Source organism: Mirounga angustirostris, unplaced genomic scaffold (assembly GCF_029215605.1).
Source record: "Mirounga angustirostris isolate CCGP_5_RB_7025 unplaced genomic scaffold, mMirAng1.0.hap1 SCAF_6, whole genome shotgun sequence".
NCBI lineage: Eukaryota > Metazoa > Chordata > Mammalia > Carnivora > Phocidae > Mirounga > Mirounga angustirostris.
Window position 1 is genome coordinate 33,512,456 of NW_026991714.1, and position 23,208 is coordinate 33,535,663.

The following is a 23,208-nucleotide window of genomic DNA, read 5'->3' on the forward strand; positions in this document are numbered from 1 at the left end:
TGATGGACTTTTATCTATGATACATAAAGAATTCTCAAAGCTTAATAACTAGAAAACAAAAACAATTTTTAAAAAAATGAACAAAATATTTGAGTAGACCTATTTCAATAAACATGATATATGGATGGCAAAAAAGTACATGAAAAGTTTCTCAATATAATTAGTAATTGCAGAAATGCAATTTAAAACCACAAAGAGATACCACTAAACACCTATTAGAATGACTGAAATTAAAAACAAATGACTAATACCAAGTACCAGCAACGATATAAAGCAATTGGAACTTTCATATATTGCTGGTAAGAATAAAAGTGGTATGACCATTTTGGAACCTATTTTTACATTTATTATAAAGTTAAACATATATTTACCATACAGCTCATCAATCCAAGTAAAATGAAAACATGCTTGCATAGAAACTTGTATGAGAATATTCAGCTGCCTTAGTTATAATCACCCCAGACTGGAAACAACCACTTGTCCTTCAACTGGTGAAATGGATTAAAAAAACAATGGTACATCCATATAGTGGAATACTACTCAGCAATAAAAAGGAGTGAGCGCTAATCCATGCAGCAACAGGAATGAATCTCAAAGGCATTATGCTAAGTGAAATAAGCCATACTCAGTGGCAGTGATCCCATTATGACATTCTGGAAAAGCAGCTGTATAGAGATAGCAAACAGATCGGTGTTGGGCTGGTTGGTGAAGGTGGTTGTGGGGGTGGGTAGGGTTGATTCCAGAGTGGCATGAGGACATGTTGGGGGGTAATGGAACTTGTCTGGGTCTTTATTGTGGTAATTTCATGATTATTTGCATTATTTGCTGGATACTGGAAAGGGTGACGTTTACTGTATGTGAGCTGTGTCTAGCCAACATGAAGAAGCCATTGCCGGTAACAGCAGCTTAGCACAACAGTGCGAAAGTCAGGGAACCTCAAGTCAGGAGAATGTGATTTGAAAAGAAATATTAAAGAGAGAGAGAGACTTACAGACCTGTGGAAGAGTAGCAAGAAGTCAAGCATACATGCTGTTGGAGTGTCAGAAAGAGAGGAGAAAGAACAGGATAGACAACGATTTGAATAAATATTGGCCAAATATTAACCACATTTGTCCCAAAACAGTAACGTCACAGAACCAAGAAAGTCCGTGACCCCAGCAGGATAAATACACTGTTTTCATTTACCAAGGAACCCCCACTAAACTAAACGCATCAGGGTGAAACTACTGAAAACAAAAGGTGTGCGAGGAGAAGCAGTCAGGGAGAGGGGAGAATAAACGCACGTCACACTGTCCCCCCTGCCCCCGCCCCAGTGTGAGTGACAGCTGACTTGTCCTGAGCAACGGTGGAGACTGGAAGACAGCATCTGCTAGTGTGCTGGAAACACTTAATCTAGAATTCTCCGTCAAGGAGAACTCTTTCAAAACTGAAGATGAGGAAATGAAACATTTGGAGATAAACCCAGGCCAAGAGAATCACGGGCCGACCTGCACTATAGGAATTGCTACGGAAGTTCCTCAGGCTGCGGGAGAGTCAGAATCCCTGGGAGCAGGGGAAGAACAGTCCTCTGGTTGAAAAGGCTGTCCACTCTCTGGCCCTTATCTCTTGCTCAGATTTAATGTCCTAAGATGTTCTGTTGTACTCACTGCCCAGCCCTGTGGTTTTTGTCTTTGTTTCCAAATTCTCCCAAGCCCATTAATCGATTCTGAAATCAGTCTGTCGGGTCATGAGCAGTAGTTTACCTCTTAAGAGGTAGAGTGGAATGGGAAATAGCACAGCCCGCTGGTATGAGGCTAACTTGTGTTTCAGGCCTGTGCGCTCATATACTGGTTTACAGGGTAAAAGGTGTTGTTTGAGCTCTGGGTTGCAGGCCAAGATGTTTGGAAAACACTGCCCTAACTCCATTGGCCTTTGCATTTCTTGAACATCCCAGTTTGTGTATGTTGTTGCTACCTGAGCACTTCCTTTTTGCCTATCTTTGCATGGCTACCTGCTTTTCAACTTGCAAATTTGAGCTCAAGTATTGCCTGCTCAGGAGGGTTTTTCCCACCTTTCTAGAAAAGCAGGGTATGCAATCAGTGTCAACATGACCTTCCAAAAGTCCCTAGAGCAAAGGAGGATCAAAACTTGCTCTTGAACTTACCCCAGATTTGTATGTGGCAGTCAGGCCTTTCTCAAACCTTGTCAGGAACGGGAAAAAATGTAGGAAGGCCAATAAATTATAATGCTAGTCTTTTCTAGATGGAAAAAAGTTATTCGATTTCTCTAAATCTGTTTCCCTGGAGTTAAAATGTACATACGTATGCAAGTTTCTTGGGTGTCTTTGTTTTTTTTCTTTCTTTTATTTAATACCTTGCCTTTCATTCCTTGTATGTTTCTTCCCGCTGGGAATTATTAGCTTGTATATTTTTTCTGCTCCTATGTTAGAGCAGCTTTCCATTAATTCTGGACTTTCTCCACTTTTCAGTGGTCAAATGTGATTATCCTGTAATTGAACATGGAAGACTGGTATCAGGAATCAGAGACAAATATTCCTACCAAGCAGTGGTTCTATTTGAATGCATCCCAGGCTTCTATCTTAATGGCAGCAACCCAGTGTTCTGTGGTGGGAGAAGTACTTGGGAGCCTGCGATGCCAAAATGTATCAGAGGTACAAATGTCTTTTTCCATCTTTTTGTGTTAGCTTTTATTTCTTCTTCCATATCATTCAATATCAATGATACTGATTCATTGAAAAGAGGAAATTTTACTACTTAACTCTGTCTTGTATTTATTTCCATGATGGAGGCATGAGATAATATCTGTGTTGTGATTTTGTAAGTTTTCATAGGGTCTTAACAGGGCATGTATATCACACAGGTGTATAAATTTCTCTTTTGTAGTATTTGTAAGAATGCATAGCGACCACTTTTAGAATAGATTGAAGCATGAGAATTTTTACATGAATAAGTCAAGAATGAAAGGCATAAATCATATAAAAGAAAGCAGTAATTCCCAAGTAGTTGATCCTACATTATTTGGTTTTTCAGTATCGGTTTCTCCCAATGTAAAACCTCCAATTTTGAGTCATTCAGATTAGTACTTTCCTGCTTATATTTAACAAAAATCCTTTTCGGTTGTTTTACACTCATTCATCATTTTTAGTAATGAAAGAATGAAGGACATGTTTATAGCCATTTTAGTTGTTATGTATAGTTATTCTAAAATTATTTGGCATAGTCCGCAGATATAAAGACGTATGTAAATTGGGCAAGTTACACAAAGTGTAAGTGGGATGCATTTAGCACTTAGCACGGTGCCTGGCATATAGGAAGCTCCTAAAGGTAGCTCATATGACTTATTGCATCATTCAAATTATTATTAGTAAAGAGGAAGGTCTGTGGCTTCTATTTTTTAACATGTCATTGACTTTGCTGTTTATTCCTTTTAAAGGTGATCTCTTGGCTCCTTTAGGGTATCTTCCTGGTCCAGGACTATGTCTCAATTGCAGGACTGCAACCAGTTTAGTGTTTTTTGTTTTTGTTTTTATGTAACACAATTTAAACTGGGAAATTTCTGCTATCTCCAGTAAAAGACCTGAATGTCTTCCCTCACCCCCACCCCTTCCCGCTTCATATATTGGGCATTTATTTTTATTTGGCAATTGTACCTAAATTTCATAGCAACCAAAAGACAGGAAAAATCCTTATTCATTGAAATGAAATGGAGGATTTCTTGCAGGGACTGTTTGTCAGCTACTCTACTTAAGACTTGAAAGCTGATTTTGCTATAACAGAAGGCAATATCTTCCTGATTTCAGTGCTGCTATCTCTGGTCTCTCTTTGCCTCAGAAAGGAAGAGACAACAGGAGTATGGGAGGAGCATTAGCCTGCACTGACCTCATCAGGGTCCTAGTTGGGCTCTGCTTACTCAAGTAACCTTATTTCTGTGGACTTTACTGTTTCACGAAGGTGTTGAACTCAAACAGATCATGAATACTGGCTTTTAATTTGTTTGTATATTTCCTATGGCCATATTATTTTAAAGGATTTGGGAAAATTAAGCATATTAACATGGTAATGAGAATACTTCTTTTTATAATTCCTGTAAACCTAGTATCTGATAGCCTCCTTGTGTACTTTAGTTGAGTGCTGTGAGGTTTGGAGGGAAAGAAATGGTTTTTTGGTGGACTGATATATTAAGCTTGCATATGAAATTCATACTCCTTGACTCATCCATGTTTACTCACATGGTCCTGGTGGCTATATGCCTGTGCTGTACTATGTGTGTTGATATGCTCTTTTGAAGGACTTGAACCATAAACATTTCATAAAGGATTTATAAAACACTGATAGAGTTTAGTTTTGGTTTTAAGATTTTATTTACTTATTTGAGAGAGAGAGAGAAATCACAAGCGGGGCGAGGGCAGAGAGAAAGGGAGAAGAAGCAGGCTCCCCGCTGAGCAAGGAGCCTGATGTGGGCAAGATCCCAGGACCCTGAGATCATGTCCTGAGCCAAAGGCAGACGCTTAACGGACTGAGCCACCCAGGCGGCCTTAGAGTTTAGTTTTTGAAAGAATTGTGAGAAGAAGCTTATGAAGAGAAGAAACTACAGTGGTCTTTTTTTAAAAATAAAAATCAAAACTCTCCATGGGATTGTCAATCATTTTTTATCATCGGTTAGAGAAAGACTATATCAAAAGGATCAGCAACATATAATGGTGTTAAGGCAGATCTAAATGTGCAAATATTTTTTAAAGGGCCCAAGAAATACTAGGGAGAAAAGAAAAAGATATAACTTTTTATGTAGTGTGATACTACTTGGATGATATATTTTTTTTAAGATATGTATGTTTACTCTGAACACATTATTTTTATGATTTACTATCAGTTAACTTCTAGGATTTCCATATAAAATACAAAGTTGTAGTGAACATTCTTATATATACATGCTTATATACTTGTGCAAATACATATTAGGTTAAATTCCCAGAAGTAGAATTGCAAAGTTTGGAAAGCATGTGTATTTTTCATTTTAAGAAATAATGAATCTTTTTAAAAAATAAAAAATCAACATTAAATCCATAATTTTATATTGATAAGGCTGGTGAATTGAATCAAATTTATTTTTTCCAGGTTTCAAGCCTACTCATCCAACCAAACCTCCAGTTTTAAAGTATCCAGGCACAGTAATTCTTTCTCTTGCTTATATTGTTAACAACTTTATAAGGTGATGAGTACAAAGTTATGTCTTATTCTAATTTGCATTTCTTTAATTATCAATGAAGCTGAACTTTTTTTTGGTCTACATTGATTTATCCATACCCTTTGCTCATTTTTTAAAATTAGTTTTCTAAAATATTTTTCTTGTTGATTTGTGAGAGCTCATTATAAGTTAAAGCCCTTTTAATATGAAGTGGACATTTTTTCAGGGGTTTTTTCGCCTTATTTTCACTAGTCTGTTTTCTTTTAAGGTTTTTTATTGTATGCTATTAATTATAGATTGCTTTTTTTAAAGATTTTATCTATTTATTTGAGGGGGGGAGAGTGTGCACGAGGAGGGGGTGGGGCAGAGGGAGAGGGAGAAGCAGGAGCTTAGCAGGGAGCCTGACTCTATCCCCGGACCCCGGGATCATGACCGCAGCCAAAGGCAGACACTTAACTGAGCCATCCAGGTGCCCCTAGATTGCTTTTTATAACTTTTTGTTGCATGAGTGGTATATGAATATATTTTTGTAAATTTTCAAACATTGTGAAAGTCTATGAGTAAAGAATTATCCTTCTTTTTCTCTAGTCTACTACCTGAATTAATCACTGTTAATAGTTTAGGCTATTTCATTTCTGTACATCAGCACCCTTAGATGTGTAGTTATACATATAGCTGGATATTTTTTTTTATGTTAAACAAAATTGACATCATATTGTATATATTTTTTTGAAACTTGCACTTTTTCCATTTAATGTTTTATATTGGGGTTATATTTAGATTTACTGCCATTCTTTTCAATGATGACTTTGCAATATGTACCGTATTTATTTATTTCACTATTCTGTTAGTGGTCTTCTACATGTGTAGAAATTTTACATCAATAGGTAGATGAATTAATAGATGTAACGATCTTTTCCCTAATGGCTATGTGTGTTGTGTCTTTCTTATAAAAGCTTTAGGTCTTCCTCATGCTACAACTTTATAAACATTTTAATCATGAGTTCTGATTGCAGTCTTTGTAATGAAATCATTAATGCATCTGCAAATCATTATGGCATATGGAGTGAGATCGAGTTTCTTTCCACCTCACCCACACCTACCCAGTGGCAAAGTGCAACATTTGTTGACTAAGTTGTTCTTTCTCCAACTGTTTTCAAGTGCCAATTGTTTTGTCATTAAATTCATAGGTGTTCTAGTCATCTTTGTTTCCTTGAACTCTGACCATTCTCCTGACAGTACTGAATCATTTTTTTCCACTCTAATACTATGATCTGTTTTAATATCTGGCAGACTACTTCCTTTTCAGAAATGTTCAGACTGTTCTGTTAATTTTTCTAGGTAAACTTTTATTATATTTTATTACTATTTTTTTAAAAGATTTTATTTATTTGAGAGAGAGAATGAGAGAGAGAGAGCACATGAGAGGGGGGAGGGTCAGAGGGAGAAGCAGACCCCCTGCTGAGCAAGGAGCCCGATATGGTACTCGATCCCGGGACTCCAGGATCATGACCTGAGCCGAAGGCAGTTGCTTAACCAACTGAGCCACCCAGGCGCCCCTATTTTATTACTATTTTAACCATTTTAAGTATACACTTCACTTGGCATTATTGTATCCACATTGTTTGTAACCATCACTACTATCAACTTTTTCATAGTCTCAAATTGAAACATTATACTCATTAAACAATAACTCTCAATTCCTCCCCCCCAGCCGTGGTAAACATTCTGTTTTCTGTCTTTATGCATTTGACTAGTCTAGGTACTTCATAGAAATGGAATTATTTCTGCCTCATTTCACTTAGCATAATGTTTTCAAGGTTCATCCACCTTGTAGCATGTATCAGAACTTTATTCCTTTTTATGGCTGAATAATATTACATTGCCTTTTATATTTTGTTTATTCATTCATCTGTTGATAGACATTTGGGTTGTTTCCATATTTTGGCTACTCTAGTAATATTTCTCTGAATATTGGCTTTCAAGTGTTTGAATCCTGTTCTCAGTGGTAAACTTGAAATTGAAAATTTTCTATTTTGAGTCCCTGTTAGCAGTTTTGGGGTGCTGTATACCTAGGGGTAGAATTGCTGGTTATATGATAATTCGATGTTTACATTTTTGAGGAACAACCATATTGTCTTCCATAGTGGATGTACATTTTACATTCCCACCAGCAATGCACAAGAGTTCCAATTTCTTCACCTCTGCCAACACATATTATTTTCTGCTTTTTGATAATAACCATCATAATGTATGTTAGGTAATATATGAGGTAGAATCTCATTGTGGTTTTTATTTGCATTTCCCTAACAATTAGTAATGTGTTGCACAACTTTTCCTGTGCTTATTGACCACCTGTATATCTTTTTTGGAGAAATCTCTATTCAAGTCCTTTGTCCATTTTTGATGGGTTGTGGTTCTTTTGGTTTTGTTTTTGAGTTTTAGGAGTTCATTTTATATTTTGGATATTAATCCCTTATTATATGAGTTTCAGATACTTTCTCCCATTCTGTTGGTTGCTTTCTCACTCTATTGTTAGTGTTCTTCAATGTTCAAAAGTTTTTAGGTTTGATGTAGTCTAAGTTATGTTTTTTCTTTTGTTGCTTATGCTTTTGGTGTCACATTCAATAAATCATTGCCAGATCCAACATCATGAAGCAAGTAGTCTTATTTTCTTCTAAGGGTTTTATAGTTTTAGATCTCTAGGGTCTTTGATCCATTTTGAATTAAGGGTCTTTGATCCATTTTGTATTTAGTGAATGGCAAGGGTAAAAATTCATCCTTTTGTGTATGTGGTTATCCAGTTTTCAAAACCATTTGTGAAAAAGACTGCTCTTTTCCTGTTGAATGTTGTCAGCACCCTTGTGGAGAATTACTTAACTATATAACCAAAGATTTATTTTGTGGCTTCTACTCCATTGGTCTGTAGGTCTGTCTTTATGCCAGCACCATTCTGGTTTGGCTATTGTAGCTTTATAGTAAGTTTTGAAATCAGGAAGTGTGAATCCTTTCAACTTTGCTTTCTCTTTTCATGGTTGCCTAGTCCCTTGAGATTCTGTATGAATTTTCAGATGGATTTTTCTTTTTCTGCAAAGAGCATCATTAGGATTTTGATAGGGGTTGCACTTCATCTGTAGACTGTATCATATTTACATTTTAACATTAGTAGGTCCTCCAATCCACAAACACAGGGATTGCTTTCCCTTTATTTCTGTCTTTTTAAATTTCTTTCTGCAATATTTTATAGTTTTCAGTGTACAAATCTTTTACCTCCTTTGTCATGTTTATTCCAAAGTCTTTTACTCTTTTTGATTCAACTATAAATGGAATTGTTTTCTTAATTTCCTTTTTAAAAAAGATTGCTTATTGTTAGTGTGTAGAAATGCAATTGATTTTCACATGTCGATTTTGTATCCTGAAACTTTACTGAATTCATTTATTAGTTCTACCAGACCTGTGGTGTGTGTGTGTGCGTGTGTGTGTAATCTTTAACGTTTTCTATGTAAAAGATCATGTCACCTATGAACAGAGATCATTTTATTTCTTCCCAATTTAAATGCTTTTTATTTCTTTTTTAACTAATTGTTCTGATATGAACTTGCAATATTATGTTGAATAGAAGTGGCAAACACAGGCACCCTGTCCTGTTCCTGATCTTAACGAAAAACTTTAGTCTTTTGCCATTAAATATGATGTTGGCCATGCGTTTTTCTTAAGTGGCTTTTGTTACGTTGAAGATTCTTTCTGTTCCAGATCAACTTCTAAATTGTTTTGAAGTCCTCCTCTACTTCTGATTTTAGTCATTTTACTAATTTCCTTAGTAACAAACCCTAAATTCTACAATGTGTAGAATCATGTTGAATTCAGGCTAATTTTGAGGATATAGTAGTGATAAATTTGCTTCCTCTACCACAGAATATTGTCACAGGAAATATCAGTGGACAGGAAGAAGATTGTTGATGACATCAAATATAAACTTACAATTTATGATACCACTTTTATGGACAAACATTAAGGAAAATGAAGTTATAAATAGTTTTATACAAAGGCAAAAAATAAAACCAGTGAATTTATGGATCTTTAAGCTTTAGTCTGTCTTTCTTTTTTAACTTATTTCCATTTTTTTCCCTAGGCTATCCTGAGCCCAACGACCCACTAACATTTGAAGACTTTGAGGAATTAGGTATTATTTTGGCTACTAATTACTCTGCATTATGAGGCCTTGGAGTTCTACATGGACATATCTATTGTGTTTCAATCATTTGTAGTTAAGGAAGGAACAAAGTTTCACAAAATTTGACATTTCTAGTTTAAATTTTAGTAGTCCAGATAACACGATAAACGTAAGTGGTACTGTGTATGGAGATGTGTAGGTAATTTCCTCTAATCTAGGGAATTCTGATAGTCCTGGTAAGCTTTACTAAATAACCTGGTGCAGTACCGACAGCACAAAACAATGAAAAGTCAGGTTCCAGTGAAGAGTTTCACAAGATGGATCCTAAACCTGGAATCTGATTAGAAGGGTTCTATGATCAGAATGAGCTGGACACACTAGTGCTCACGCTAAAACTAGACCGAGGAGCAACTTCTTTGCAGTAGCGTATAGATGATCTGATCAGAATTAAATGGAACTACCCTCTGGGACCCTTGTATGCTCAGTCTTCAGACTCTTTTCATTTTTTCTCAGACGCAGGAATCATTGCTGTGATTGTTCTTACTATTCGTAAGTAGCCTGAATATTGATGCCACTTAATCAAAATCTGACTGCAAAGAATTGCATTATTTTTTTTAAGATTTTATTTATTTATTTATTTATTTATTTATTTATTTATTTATTTATTTGTCAGAAGAGAGCATGTGCACACAAACAGGGGAAGGGGCAGGCAGAGCAGACAGAGGGAGAAGCAGGCTCCCCACTGAGCAGGGTGCCCAATGCAGGACTCCATCCCAGGAACCCCGGGGATCATGACCTGAGCCGAAGGCAAACGCTTAACCGACTGAGCCACCCAGGCACCCCTAGAAGTGCATTATTTTTTAAATGAACTTCTCAGTTTCTATAGTTTATATAGCTTGAAATGAAGTCCACCAGTCTAGAATAGCCTGACCTTGTATATGATACACTACATTTTGCTGGTGAATGTATATTCTTTTATACTGTACATGTCCGCTTATTAACAAACCCTAAATACTACAATATGTTTTCAGGATGACTGGTCATGAGTTTGCATCCCAAAGATGCTTTGGGTAATTTTCTAAACTAAGCAAGGATTCTTCTCTGGCTTCCTGTGGACTATTCAAGTGACTCCAGGGAATGGGCTTTAGATAGTAAAAGAGTCCAGATGAATAGACATGTGCTTAAATAAAATAACATTTTCTAACTACTGAAATGCAACCAACACTTACTTATTTCTGCTGCTAAATTTTGAATCTTGACAAGCAGCTCTCAGAGTTTTATGTCCTTTGTTTCCTGGTCTCTTGCAGTTGTTGGCCTTGCAGTACTTTGCACCTGCCTGTATAGATGTTTTCAAAGGGAGAAGAAAGGGTAAATAAAAGCATATTCTTTCTAACTAACTCATGGTCCTTCTCACTCTTGATGTTATTTTGTGCAGCTTTTCTGTTTGTCCTGCATACCGTCTTTTTTTTGAAACTGTGCCTGCATGAGCGCACCATCCTGGTTGCATGTGTTTACTGAAACGACCTCAGGTTGCTCTTACTGCCCCTGAAGTCAGAGGACTCTGTGCAGAGTGGCCGTGGCTATTAGGACTGCAAGAAACGTTTCTGTGGGATTTGAGAGTTAGGTTCTGTAGCAAATCACGGACCATTATGGGGCCTTCCCCACCCAGCTTTACCCTGTGTCCTACACTGGACTGGTGGCCAAGATGAAATTTAGAATGGCTCACTGTGGAGGCTTAGACAGTTGTATTTGTCGGAATTTGTATGATGAAAGTTTCCATTTGTCTGTGTAACTTAGGTAATTGTAAGAAGCTACGTAGGTTCTCATTCACATACCCAATTTGATTTGTTTTTATGTAGAGTTGTTACTTATACTTGCTGAACTGGGGAAGGAAAAACAACACTATTTGATTTCCCTCTTATGTTCTCTTAATTTACTAGGCTGCAGTAAAACTGATGGGATTAAACTAAACATTACTGAGGGTTAAGATTTACAAGGCACCTCATTAACTTTATCTTTGTTTTTTCTATAAAACTGAAAAAAGGGGGGCTTATAATAGAAAACATGTGTACAAGTATCTAGGGAAAATAGGTTTTTAAACATCAAACTTAAATTTTAATGAAATGTCTTTCAATTTAGTAAAAGACTTAGAACAAATCCTAGAGCATAGACCAAGATTGGGTGCTTTGAAACTGCTGATTTTTTAGTGATTTTTAGTCATTTTCTTTCCCTATAGCTTTGAAAATAGCTTTAACATCAAACCTAATAATTTTAGGGACACCTGGGTGGCTCAGTCGGTGAAGCGTCTGCCTTCGGCTCAGCTCATGATCCCAGGCTCCTGGGATCGAGTCCCGCATCAGGCTCTCTGCTTGGCGGGGAGCCTGCTTCTCCTTCTCCCTCTGCCTGCCACTCACCCTGCTTGTGTTCTCTCACTCTCTCTGACAAATAAATAAAATTTTTAAAAAACTAATAATTTTAGGGCTCTTGGTATTCATGGTTTGTGATATATTTTGCCTTTATATTAATCCTCTGGTTTAGGCTATGTAAAAAAAGTACATTCGTTACACATAAAGAACTCAAACTTTTTCTATTATTGGTTATCTTTTTTAAACCACAATGCCTTTGTTTGAATCTTCAATCTTATATTTGTAGAACACATGATATGCATTTTGGATTTCTCAATCAGTAGTACATTTTTTAAGTCACATATACACAATAGCGTGGGTAGGGAATATTGTCAGTAGAATAATTTTACAAGTCCAAAAGTTTTGTATAGAAATAAATTCTCAAGAAAGGAAAACAAAATAGCTTTCTGCTCCTTACTTTCCTTTTTTGTTTAAATTCTCTGCATCAAAATACTTACTGGGTCCTTAACAAGTATTACTCAAACTCTCCCTAGCTACCAATTAGTGGGTCTTGTAACCTGAGCCTCTCGTTTAACATGGCAACATAAGAGGATCCTGAACTCACCTCCTCTCATACACATGGAACCTACAGCTGCATATAAAACAGTTCCCTCTGAAAGAAATCTGAAAACTAACTTGATGGACTCCTACACATTGGGTGGATAAAAAACCCACATCAAGGGGCACCTGGCTGGCTCAGTTGGTGGACCATCTGACTCTTGATCTTGGGGTTGTGAATTCAAGCCCCACATGGAGCATGGAGCCTGCTTTAAAAAACAAAACAAAACAAAAATGCACATCAAAATGGGTAGGAGAGACCGAGATAGTAGCTCATCATAAAATCCTCCCCAAACGTGCTAACCCACAGTCAGGCGGGAACTCACAACTCTGAGCTTCTTCCTGGAAAGCAAAATGTTTGAACCCCACATCTGGCACCCCATCTTTTAAGACTTGCACCTGAGAGATAGGTCCACAAAACATCTAGCTTGAAAGCCAATGGGGCTTATGTCTACGAGGCTATAACGAATCGAGAAACAGTTCTTAAAGTGCCCATGTGGATTTACTTTGGCTAACCCCCCAGGTACAGAGGAGAGGCAGCTGACTGAAACGCCTGGTCTTTCCGTGAAAGAGACCTATTTGCTTGTGTTAAAAGCTTTGGGCTGAAGGGCAGGTATCTAATGTCACACACACCTAGGACCCAACGGAAATATTCTTCAAAGCTCATGGAGGCTGGAGGGCCCCATCTCCCTCCGGTCCCTCTGCCTGGCTCTCAGCTGCTGGTATCTTTCAGAAGGGAGCTTGTGCCCAAATCCGGGGCTCTGATGTTTATAGCTGCCACCCAGGGAACACCCCTTGATCGCCTGGCACTGGGACCATAACAGAGAAGGAGCTGTTAACTGGCCATGCCCCAGGACACAGCGCACAGGCAGCAGTCTGAAATGCGCCCCCAGTCTTTCTGGAAAGGAGGCCTATTAGCATATCTTCGTCGCTGAGGCCTGAGGGACAGGCTTCTATCGAAACACACGGCTGGCTGTGGTCCTTTCCAGAGACCTCGGAGAGCCCGCGCTATCTTCCACCGTCCCTCTGCTGGACTCCACATTGCTAGGAGTTCGTGCACCTGTCTGGTGGCCTGCGGGCCTTACATCTGCAGGTCACACGGGGCTGTAACAAATGGAGAAACAGCTGTCAACTGCTGCCCAGTCCAGGACGTAGCACAGAGGTGGCCGACTGAAGTCATGCCAGTCTTTCTACGACAGGCCTTTTAGCTTATCTGCAGAGCTGTGGCCTAAGCAACAGGCTTCTAATGAAAGACACGTGGGGGAGCCCAGGACAAATCCTTTCCAGAGACTGAAAGACTGACAGGCACCATCTTCGAACTCTCCTTCTACCCTGCCCCAGGTTGTCCGTGTCTCTGGGAAAGGACCTTATGTACACGGCTGACACCCCAGCTTTTGTGGCTACTACGCACAGGACACATCCCCTGATAACCGGCCCTGGAGGTCGGCGGGACGGTAGCAAAGGAACAGTTCTTAACTGACTGTCACCACAGGGCCCAGTGCAGAGGGAGCACACAGAAACGTCCATTGCCCAGTGTTCCCCCGAAAGAGGTATATTTGCATGCTTTGTAAGCCGGCACCTGAGCGGCTGGCTTCCAACCAGCCTATGTGCTGACTGGGATCTTCCTCTCCAGGACACTGAGCATTCTTGACACACCCTCAACTCCTGAGAGCCACTGACAACAAAGTAGGCTGCTAGGACAATCCCAAAGGTTTGAGAGACAACCAAGAGCTAGGGCAGGGTTGAACAGTAAGTTATATCCCCTACACCAAGATGCTGCTTTAGGACTGGGAGAGCTGTTTTATTGAATGCCTAGAAACCAACAAGGTCAAGGAAAATGAAGAAACAAAGGAATATGTTCCAAGTGAAAGAACAAGATAAAGCCTCGGAAAAAGGTCATAGTGAAATGGAATTAGTGATTTACCTGTTCATCAATAGATGAGTGGATAATGAAACAGTGGTACATATGCAATAGGATATTATTCAGCCATAAAAAAAAGGAGGAAATCTTGCTATTTGTGACAACATGGATGGACGTAGAGGGCATTTTGCTAAGTGCGGTAAGACCGAGCACACAAATAGCATATGATCTCACTTACATGTGGTCTCTTAAAAAAAAAAAATACAACAACAACTAGATACAGGGAACAGATTAGTGGTTGCCGAGGCGGGTGGCAGGGGTGGGTGAGATGGGTGAAGGAGGTCAAAAAGGTACAAACTTCCAGTTACAAAGAGGTCACAGAATGTAATGCACAGCATGGTAATATGGTTAATAATACTGTATTGTATATTTGAAAGTTGCTAAGAGTAGATCTTAAAAGTTTTCATAACAAGAAAAAAATATTTTAACTGTATGGTGATGGATGTTAACTAGATTTATTCATGGCAATAATTTTGCAGATTTACAAATCTCACATGATTGTGTTGTATACCTAAAACTAATATATCTAAATTATACCTCAATTTTTCTTTAAAAAGGGCAAACAATATGAATACACATTCTTCCAAAGAAGACATAGAAATTGCCAACAGGTGTATGAAAAGATGCTCAACATCACTAAACATCTGGGAAATGCAAATCAAAACCACCAAGAGATTATCATCTCACAACTGTTAGAATGGCTATTGTCAAAAATATATGACAGTAGTTGGCGAGGATCATGAAAAAGGGGAACCCTTGTGCACTATTGGTGGGAATGTAAATTAGTGTACCATATGGAAAATAGTATGGAAGTTCCTGAAAAAATTAAAAATAGAGTTAACTTACCCATCAATTCCATTTATGGGTATTTATCTTTATTTTATTTTATTTTTTTTTAAAGATTTTATTTATTTATTCATGAGAGACAGAGAGAGAGACAGAGGCAGAGGGAGAAGCAGGCTCCCCGTGGAGCAGGGAGCCCGATGAGGGACTCGATCCCAGGACCCTGGGATCATGACCTGAGCCGAAGGCAGACGCTTAACCGACTGAGCCACCCAGGCGTCCCTATGGGTATTTATCTTAAGGAGAGGATATCACTGTTTTGAAAATATGTCTGCACACCAGTGTTCTTTGCAACATTATTTACAATAAGATACGAAAATGACCTAAATGTCCATCAATGAATAAATGGATAAAGAAAATATGGTACATATATATATATATACACACTGTTAAATGAAAATATGGTGTCTGTGTATATACTATATATATATTATGGAATATTGTACATATAAATATATAATGGAATATTATATATAGTTGTATAACCCATTATATAGATTCCATCATCTGATGATATATTATCCAGTCATAAAAAAAGAAATCCTGCCATTTGTGACAACATGGATGGACCTTCAAGCATTATGCCAAGTGAAATAAATCAGAGAAAGACAAATACTTTATGATATCACTTATATGTGGAACCTTAAAAAAATGGACTCATAGATACAGAGAAAAGTTTAGTGGATGCTGGAGATGGGGCGGGGTGGGGAAGGATGGGGTAAATGGGTGTTAGTTGCATTGAGTGAAGGTGGCCAAAAGGTACAGACTTCCAGTTTGTAGGATGTACTGGATCGCTGAGATTTAATTTACAGAATGGTGACTATAGTTAATAATACTGTATGACACGTTTGAAAGTTGCTAAGGGAACCCATCTGTAAAGTGTTTGTCACACACACACAATATATGTGTAACTGTGTGGTGATGGATGTTAACTAAACTTATTGTGATCATTTTGCAATATGTACGTTTCTCAAATTATGTGTCCATCTAAAGCTAAAACAATGGTCTATGTCGATTATCTTTCAATTTTTTTTAAAGGCCATACGTTACCACTTACCATCCAAATTTTCTTTGTAAACAGAAAATTGCAATAATAAAATTTTAAAATATTTTCAGAAAATATATCTTTAACCAGTGCAATGTAATTAATTCTATATATAATAGCATAATTTGGAGGGAAAAGAGTTAAAAAAATAGTGTGCGAGGGGAAATTCATAAATGCCTATGAGCTAATTTACAAAGTATATAGAAATCTTTTAGGATATATATTACCCCTTTCCTGACAGGAACATACTCAGTTAGAAATTCAGTATTATAGAATGGCTTTAATCAATTTTAGATTCTCTATAGATTATTTCACGTCAAGACATCGAACTATCTTATCTAACTCTTTAGGTTCTATGTTGTTTCAAAGCTGAAGTCTCTCTAATGCGGGTTGGTGGTATACCTTTCTCCTTTAGAATCTAGAGCAATGCTTCTCTAATGTTCATGTGCACACTAATCACCTGGGATCTTGTTAAAATGCAGATTCTGAATCATTAAGTCTGGTGCAGTGCCTGGTGTTTTCAGTCTATCATGAGCGCCCAGCGATGTTGCTGCTCCCCTGGGCTACACTCTGAGTAACCAGAGGGGCTGGCTTTATGGATATGCTCACATTCTTGAAATTTGAAGAAACACCATAAAGCTTGGAAAAATTTTTCTCCTGTTCAAGATAATTGGACTTTTTAAAGATTTCCTATGAGTTTGTTTTGAAAGAGAGAGGGCTAATCTTTACCTTTACTTGCTGTGTTTAAAAAAGTAAAGATTTCTGTTAGATTCTTTGCCCTGCTTAATGTCCCTCACCTTCCTCCCTGAAACGGAGTGGTGTTGCCTTAGAAACTTCCTTATGAAACTGTAAAGTATGCAGTAACTGCTGTATTCCTAGGGGGTAGCTCTGGAAGCAGGGCACTAGGCACAGACCGTCCCAAATTGCTGCCAAAACTTGGTACAAAATGGATTTTGATTTAAACTTGTATTTGTGATGACTTGGGAACACAGTTACCCTTCCGTGACCTCCATCCCACAGTACAAACATCGTGTAAGTCGTCATTTTTCAGGCCATCAAACGGCTCTGAACGATTTGATGAACGTGGCCCCACGCTGAAGGGTTCTGCGAGAGTTGTCTGTTCCTTAGTCGTGAAATGGGCCCACCCACACACCTCTTCCTCTTTCCTTCCGGTTTCCTTTCTTACCTCATTTGCTGCCATACTTTCTCATCCGGGGATCATCGGCTCTTTCCTGGTGCTTTGCTACTGCTTGAGTCCTGTCTGGCTTGGCAAGACTGCGCAGCTCCAGAAAACAGATGCCTTTGCTTGACAGCAGTGTGTTCACCTACGGGTGGTGATTTTCGTTGCATAAATGTATGATTCTCTCTACTCTGGTGACATCATCCCTGGAGAAGCGAGAGTTTGCTGAAGTCCATTAGAATTATTTACATACTTTATGTGTTTTATTACCGGTGACTCAATAGTTCTCCTGGTTTTTTTCTGTTAAGAATATTTATTATTTGGTAGAACTTAAACCTATTTTTATAATAATGACTGAGCCAGTAACTTTGTAATTTTTAAGCCATCAGTTCTTAAATGAAGGTTATAGAGGTTGGGGATTCACTCCATCGAGTGGCCAGATCAGGCAGCGGGGAGCGTAGCGACATGGGGCAAACAACCGAAGGCTCAGATCAACTTGAACGGTTTTCTACTTGGCTCTCCAATTCTTGAGCTTTCAACAAGCTCTTCAAAATATTTTAAACAACCAATAAATAAGAAAGGATTTCTTATGAGATATCAGGTAATAAGTTTTACAGAACTCTTCCCTCGGCGGGAAAGCAGATGTGCCTCAGGAAGAGACTGTACTCAGTGCATCTGAAAATGTCTGCCTTGTCATAAAATTGACTTCTCAGACAATATTGGATGCTGTGGGTATTCCCTCTAAATTTAAGGTGTGAGTGACAAGGACCCTTTGTCCTCACAGAGAGTTTACATTATTCGCATCAGGCTTAATGGTTTCAGGGGTAAACATTGCACAGAAATTTAAAATCAGTTCAAGTGCAGGGAAGAAAAATGTCCTTTTTTAGAAGTCAAAATACATTTTACTTAATTTTGTAAATGCAATCCACTTCAACTCCTAAGTATTAACTCTGTAATGGTATTTATTTGTTTTCCATTACCAGAATATTTTTAGCATATGAAAGAAACCAACAAAGTTTAGATTTTGAAAAACTGAATTGCATTGCCTTAGACCCTTTGAGCCTCACTGCCCTCTGTCCTAATGAAATGAATTGGAAGTGTTCCTACCTTTGTGCCAGAATGTGTGTCTACACAGCGGGGAAGAGAGGAGATATGTATCCCCCTACTTATAATGTGAGGTGCTATAGTCAGGAGTTTGGGAGCAGACTACACAGGCCAATTAGGAAGGGCCATTTCTTGGTAAAAGCAGAGTGGTGTCTTGGGTCACAGGAGCAAAGGGGAAGATGGGACATACCAACTGAAGTGGCAGTAGGGGCCTCCCCAGTCCTGTGAATCTTCCTGGTCTCTTAGGATTCCTTTGAGGCTAAAGCCAACCAGGAAGGTAGATTTCAGTCTGTCGTGAGCTCCAAGGTGTCTGTAAACATTGGAAGGTCATATAATGGATGGTGAAGGTAATATAAGACATCTGTAATTAGTAATCCAGGGTTAGATGTTCACCATCTTTATTTATTTATTTATTTTTAAAAGATTTTATTTATTTATTTGAGAGAGAGAGAAAGAGCACATGAGAGGGGGGAGGGTCAGAGGGAGAAGCAGACTCCCTGCTGAGCAGGGAGCCCGATGCGGGACTCAATCCTGGGACTCCAGGATCATGACCTGAGCCGAAGGCAGTCGCTTAACCAACTGAGCCACCCAGGCGCCCTGATTTTCACCATCTTTAAATTGCTTCGTTGTTCTATCAAATAAGTGTTTCCTAAAAGTTAGGTGAATCCTTTTTATCTTTCTCCTCTCTTGGATTCTATTTAAAATTCTATTATAAGAAAAGGATTCCACCACCACACAAACCAAAGAAGTACTGACTCCAAAAAGTGGAAAAAGATGGCAGTCTCAGAGAATTCACTGATAGTCCTAACTCACAATATAAAATGGCTCCCAGTAGTCTCAGGAAATTGCTCGATCACAAGTGTATTTTTGTGACGGTGGTGTCTCACGTGATGGCGTCCCCCAGAGAAAGAAGTACTAGGGTATCCAAAACTGACATGGTTAGCTGTTAGGTTGGGTAGGCATCCCTGAAGGGGTCACTGGGCCACGCGCACTGGTGAACCACTGACTCATCCACGGTGAGTTTTCATCTGTCCGTTCTAGTCATTTTACTAAGGCAGGGACTAGACCTGCGTTTTCCAATTCAATAGTCGATAGTCCCGTATGGTTACTGAGGACTTCCCAGTGGCTAGTCCTCTGTAAGTTGGCCTGTAAGTGTAAAATACACACCAGCCTTTAAGACTTAGTACAAAAAATGTAAAATAACACGTATATTGGGTTAAAGTAAAATATATTTAAATTAACTTCACTAGCTTCTTTTAACTTTTTTTAAATGTGGTTTCTAAAAAATGTAAAGTTACCCATGTGACTCATAGTATATTTCTTTGGAAAGCATCGGGCTAGAATAACAGGTTTTAGAAAGATGTCTATTGTTACCATAAAACTGTGATGTTACCCTTAGTTATTTAGGAGACTCTCTTAGTGAAACATGGTTTCTTTGACTGTGAGGGCTAAATGGGGCATTATTGAGCTTGAAGGCTGGTAGAATTGTTACCTTCTCAAAAGTTTCATGTCAGAGCCAGATTTAAAATTTCAGTAATAGGAAAACAAGTGTTTCTCTCCAGTCTTTGCCATTAGCCCTCATTTTAATTTAAATGAAATCTTTACTAAATACTTTGTATCATACTGCTCTATTCCTTGTTTTGAAGAGAATCAAAAACACAACACAAGGATAGGACAGTTTCTACACAGACTAGCTGAACATGTGAAAGAGTCATTTACTTTCTAGATCAGGAACTTTGCTACTATAAATATGTTTTTAATTGTACATTTTCTAAATGGGCCTCTGGATTTAATTTCTATACTTAACTGATGTTTTCTGGATAAGTTGCCCTTTAGGGAAACAGAGGTTGGAGGTGAATATACCACTTACCTGAATAAATCAATCACTGAGGCAGAGCAGATGCACCAAATGGTTTCCACAAACCAGTGCCTCAGTTTATCTTTTGATCCAATGAAAATCTTAAGGTCTATCAAAGTTATTCTCTAGTTCTTGTACTTTCATGAATGCAACCACTGAGCCATAAGGCTGACATTTTAATATGGCTTGAATGTAGTCACCGTCCTTGGATGCTGCTTTGCACTGTGGATGAATTTGGGTATGAACCTCTGGCCTGTTTTCCCTTGAATTAAACTCGCACTTATAGGACAACTCGACACAGTATCCCTGGCAGTATTTAGGCGGGGAAATAATTTTTAAAATAAGTCTCTGTATTTAGAGAACTATAGTTCAAAATGAATTATTTGTTCTATCAAATAATAGACTCTTTGAGCCTATAGAAAAGAAAATAAAGAAAGTGATTTTAAATCCTACTTGTTCAAAGATTAATGCCAAGTCTTAAGACTCATTCTTCCGGCATCTCTAAGATGTATTTTATATATTGTTTAGTGTTAAGTGCCTTTACAAATATGTGTATGCTACTTCAGCCCTTAAACATTAAAAACAGGAACGCTGCATATTGGGATTTTTTAACAAGTTTGACTTCCTTAGCTAAGAATATTATTGGAAAATGCTCTAAAGGGGATAGAATTCTATATTTTTATTCAATTAGCCAACATATAGTACATCATTTGTTTTTGATGTAGTGTTCAATGATTCATTAGTTGTATATAACACCAAGGGCTCATCACCACACGTGCCCTCCTTAATACCCATCACCCAGTTACCCAATTCTCCCCGACCCCCCTCCCTTTTGTAATCCTCAGTTTGTTTCCCGGAGTCCAGAGTCTCTCATGGTTTGTCTCCCTCTCTGATTTCTTCCCATTTAGTTTTCCCTCCCCTCCCCTGTGGTCCTCCGCTCCATATTTTTTTTTTTTTAACTATTTGTAGCTTCTTGGTGATTTAAGGAATACCATAAATACCATACCACTATAAAGTGTATGGTATTTGTGCTTTACTTTTTAAAACATCGATAAGCAGGGGCACCTGGGTGGCTCAGTTGGTTAAGTGACTGCCTTCGGCTCAGGTCATGATCCTGGAGTCCCTGAATCGAGTCCCGCAACGAGCTCCCTGCTCAGCGGGGGGTCTGCTTCTCCCTCTGACCCTCTCCCCTCTCGTGCCCTCTGTCTCTCATTCTCTCTCTCAAATAAATAAATAAAAATAAAATAAAATAAAAAAAAATAAAACATCGATAAGCAGTCTGCATGAGGCATTCAGAATCTATTGCAAACTCCTGAACGACATCACGGAGCCCTCGCTCTCATAGCAAGAATTCGCCCGCTGGTGCTAGAGTGAACACTGTGGCCTTGCAGTTTCCCTAAGAGGATTCTGCTCTTTGGGAAAATTAGATTCCACTCTGAATTCTGGCAATGGGTCCTCTTCTCCCCGTACTTGAATAAAGAGAAGTCTTACTTTAGACAACGTCGTGTAAATGGGGTGAGTTTTGCAGGAACGTATCCATCAGATAAGCTCAGGTTGTATCAGAATCTGAGTGTTTAGGTGCATCTCACCTTATGTGCTGACAGCAGAGTAAAAATTAAGCCACATATTTCAGAGAAGGAAACGGTGCCTGCCGTTGCTCGTGCAAAGGGACAGAAAAAACCAACAGCTGAGGTAGCACCGAATGCTCAGCTGGGACAGACTGTGGCCTCTGCATCCTCACCCCAGGCAGGGTCTCCTTTGGAGAAGCCCAGGGGGGACGGCCACTCGAACTCCCATGACACTTTTACAAGTTTCGTTTTGCACTTTTCCGTTCAGTAGCGCAAATTAGGCCAAAGAAACGTTGCCCGGAGAAGGATATGGTTGGGAATCAAGCGTGGACCATGTTTGTGATGCACTGTAAGTGTTCCTTCCCTGTGGGATCCGGGGGGGACTTGGGGAAGATGAGCTTGAGCAGAAGCAGGAATTCAGAATTCAGTACGGAGGTGAAGCTGTACCAGCCCCACTGTCGTATACTTTTCAGGGATGTAGCACTTGCTTCGAAGCAAGGGATGGCTGTACTGTTTATTTTTAACCAGCCGAATTGAATATTTGCCAACCAAAGATTGTTAGGCTTTCGAAAATAAATGGACTTGTATAGTAGTTTCTGCTTCAAATTTAGTTTTTTCATTTTAGTAGATTTATATGGGAAATTGATACAAATGTGTAAATATAAATTACGCTCTTTGTCAAACAACTTGTCAATTACCTAACATAAGGGAAAACAGTTTTCTCTAGGAAAGTTTCTGTAACGACATAAAAAAGCATATGTATATTTAAAAGTTTGTTAAAACTGTAAGAATGTATTTGCAGTGAAATGAGAAGTCCCATGTATCGGGGTCTGTATTGTTCATTTTGTATTGAAGGTTCACCGGACCTTCAAATGTTGTAAAAAATAAAATGTAGATTGGAGAATTTTCACTTGTGATGATGCGTTATTTCGAGCATGCTTTGTCTCAGAGGACGTATGCTTGTCCCTCGGGCCCAGCTTCTCTAAGCATTCCACTCCTGCCCCTCACAGCCCAGAGCCTTAGATGTGTCAGGGCTCCTCTCCCAGCCCAGCCTGGGCCTCTCCTGCCCAGAGGTGTTCAGCCACAGCACATGACCTACAGCATCAAGTCCAAGTTGCTTTGCGTGCTCCTTGAAGGTTTCCTACAAATAAGTCCCAACTCTTCTTCCTCAGACTTCTTTTGCTCCATGTACTTCTTCAAATAAGCTGCTGTCCGCCCAGCTGACCATCTGCCCCGAGTGCTCTGCTGAGCTCCTGGTTCACGGCCGCCCGTAGCCCTTCCGGTCCTGCCGGGTCCTGGGCATCTTTCAAGGCTCAGCTCCTACACTCCAACCAGTGAAGCTTTTCCTGATTCCCCCAGCTCTCAGAG

The 23,208-nt window shown here is 38.8% G+C and overlaps 1 protein-coding gene across 19 annotated transcripts in view; it reads left to right on the forward strand.

Annotated features, from left to right (window-relative positions):
• The window catches only part of LOC123840867 (membrane cofactor protein-like), a 38,864-nt gene extending 16,118 nt beyond the window's left edge, over positions 1 to 22,746 (forward strand). For 2 of the 19 annotated variants that reach the window (XM_064594077.1, XM_064594086.1), the window contains 6 exons: positions 2,468 to 2,650; positions 5,115 to 5,162; positions 9,317 to 9,367; positions 9,872 to 9,907; positions 10,666 to 10,726; positions 11,634 to 22,746. In XM_064594077.1, coding sequence (XP_064450147.1) covers positions 2,468 to 2,650; positions 5,115 to 5,162; positions 9,317 to 9,367; positions 9,872 to 9,907; positions 10,666 to 10,726; positions 11,634 to 11,811 — 557 coding nt within the window. In that variant the 3' untranslated portion in view covers positions 11,812 to 22,746. Of the gene's footprint in view, positions 1 to 2,467; positions 2,651 to 5,114; positions 5,209 to 9,316; positions 9,852 to 9,871; positions 9,908 to 10,665; positions 10,728 to 11,633 lie in introns of those variants that run through there. The other 17 variants (XM_064594084.1, XM_064594079.1, XR_010412251.1 and 14 more) reach the window with 17 other exon arrangements.
• Positions 22,747 to 23,208: the final 462 nt, after the last annotated feature.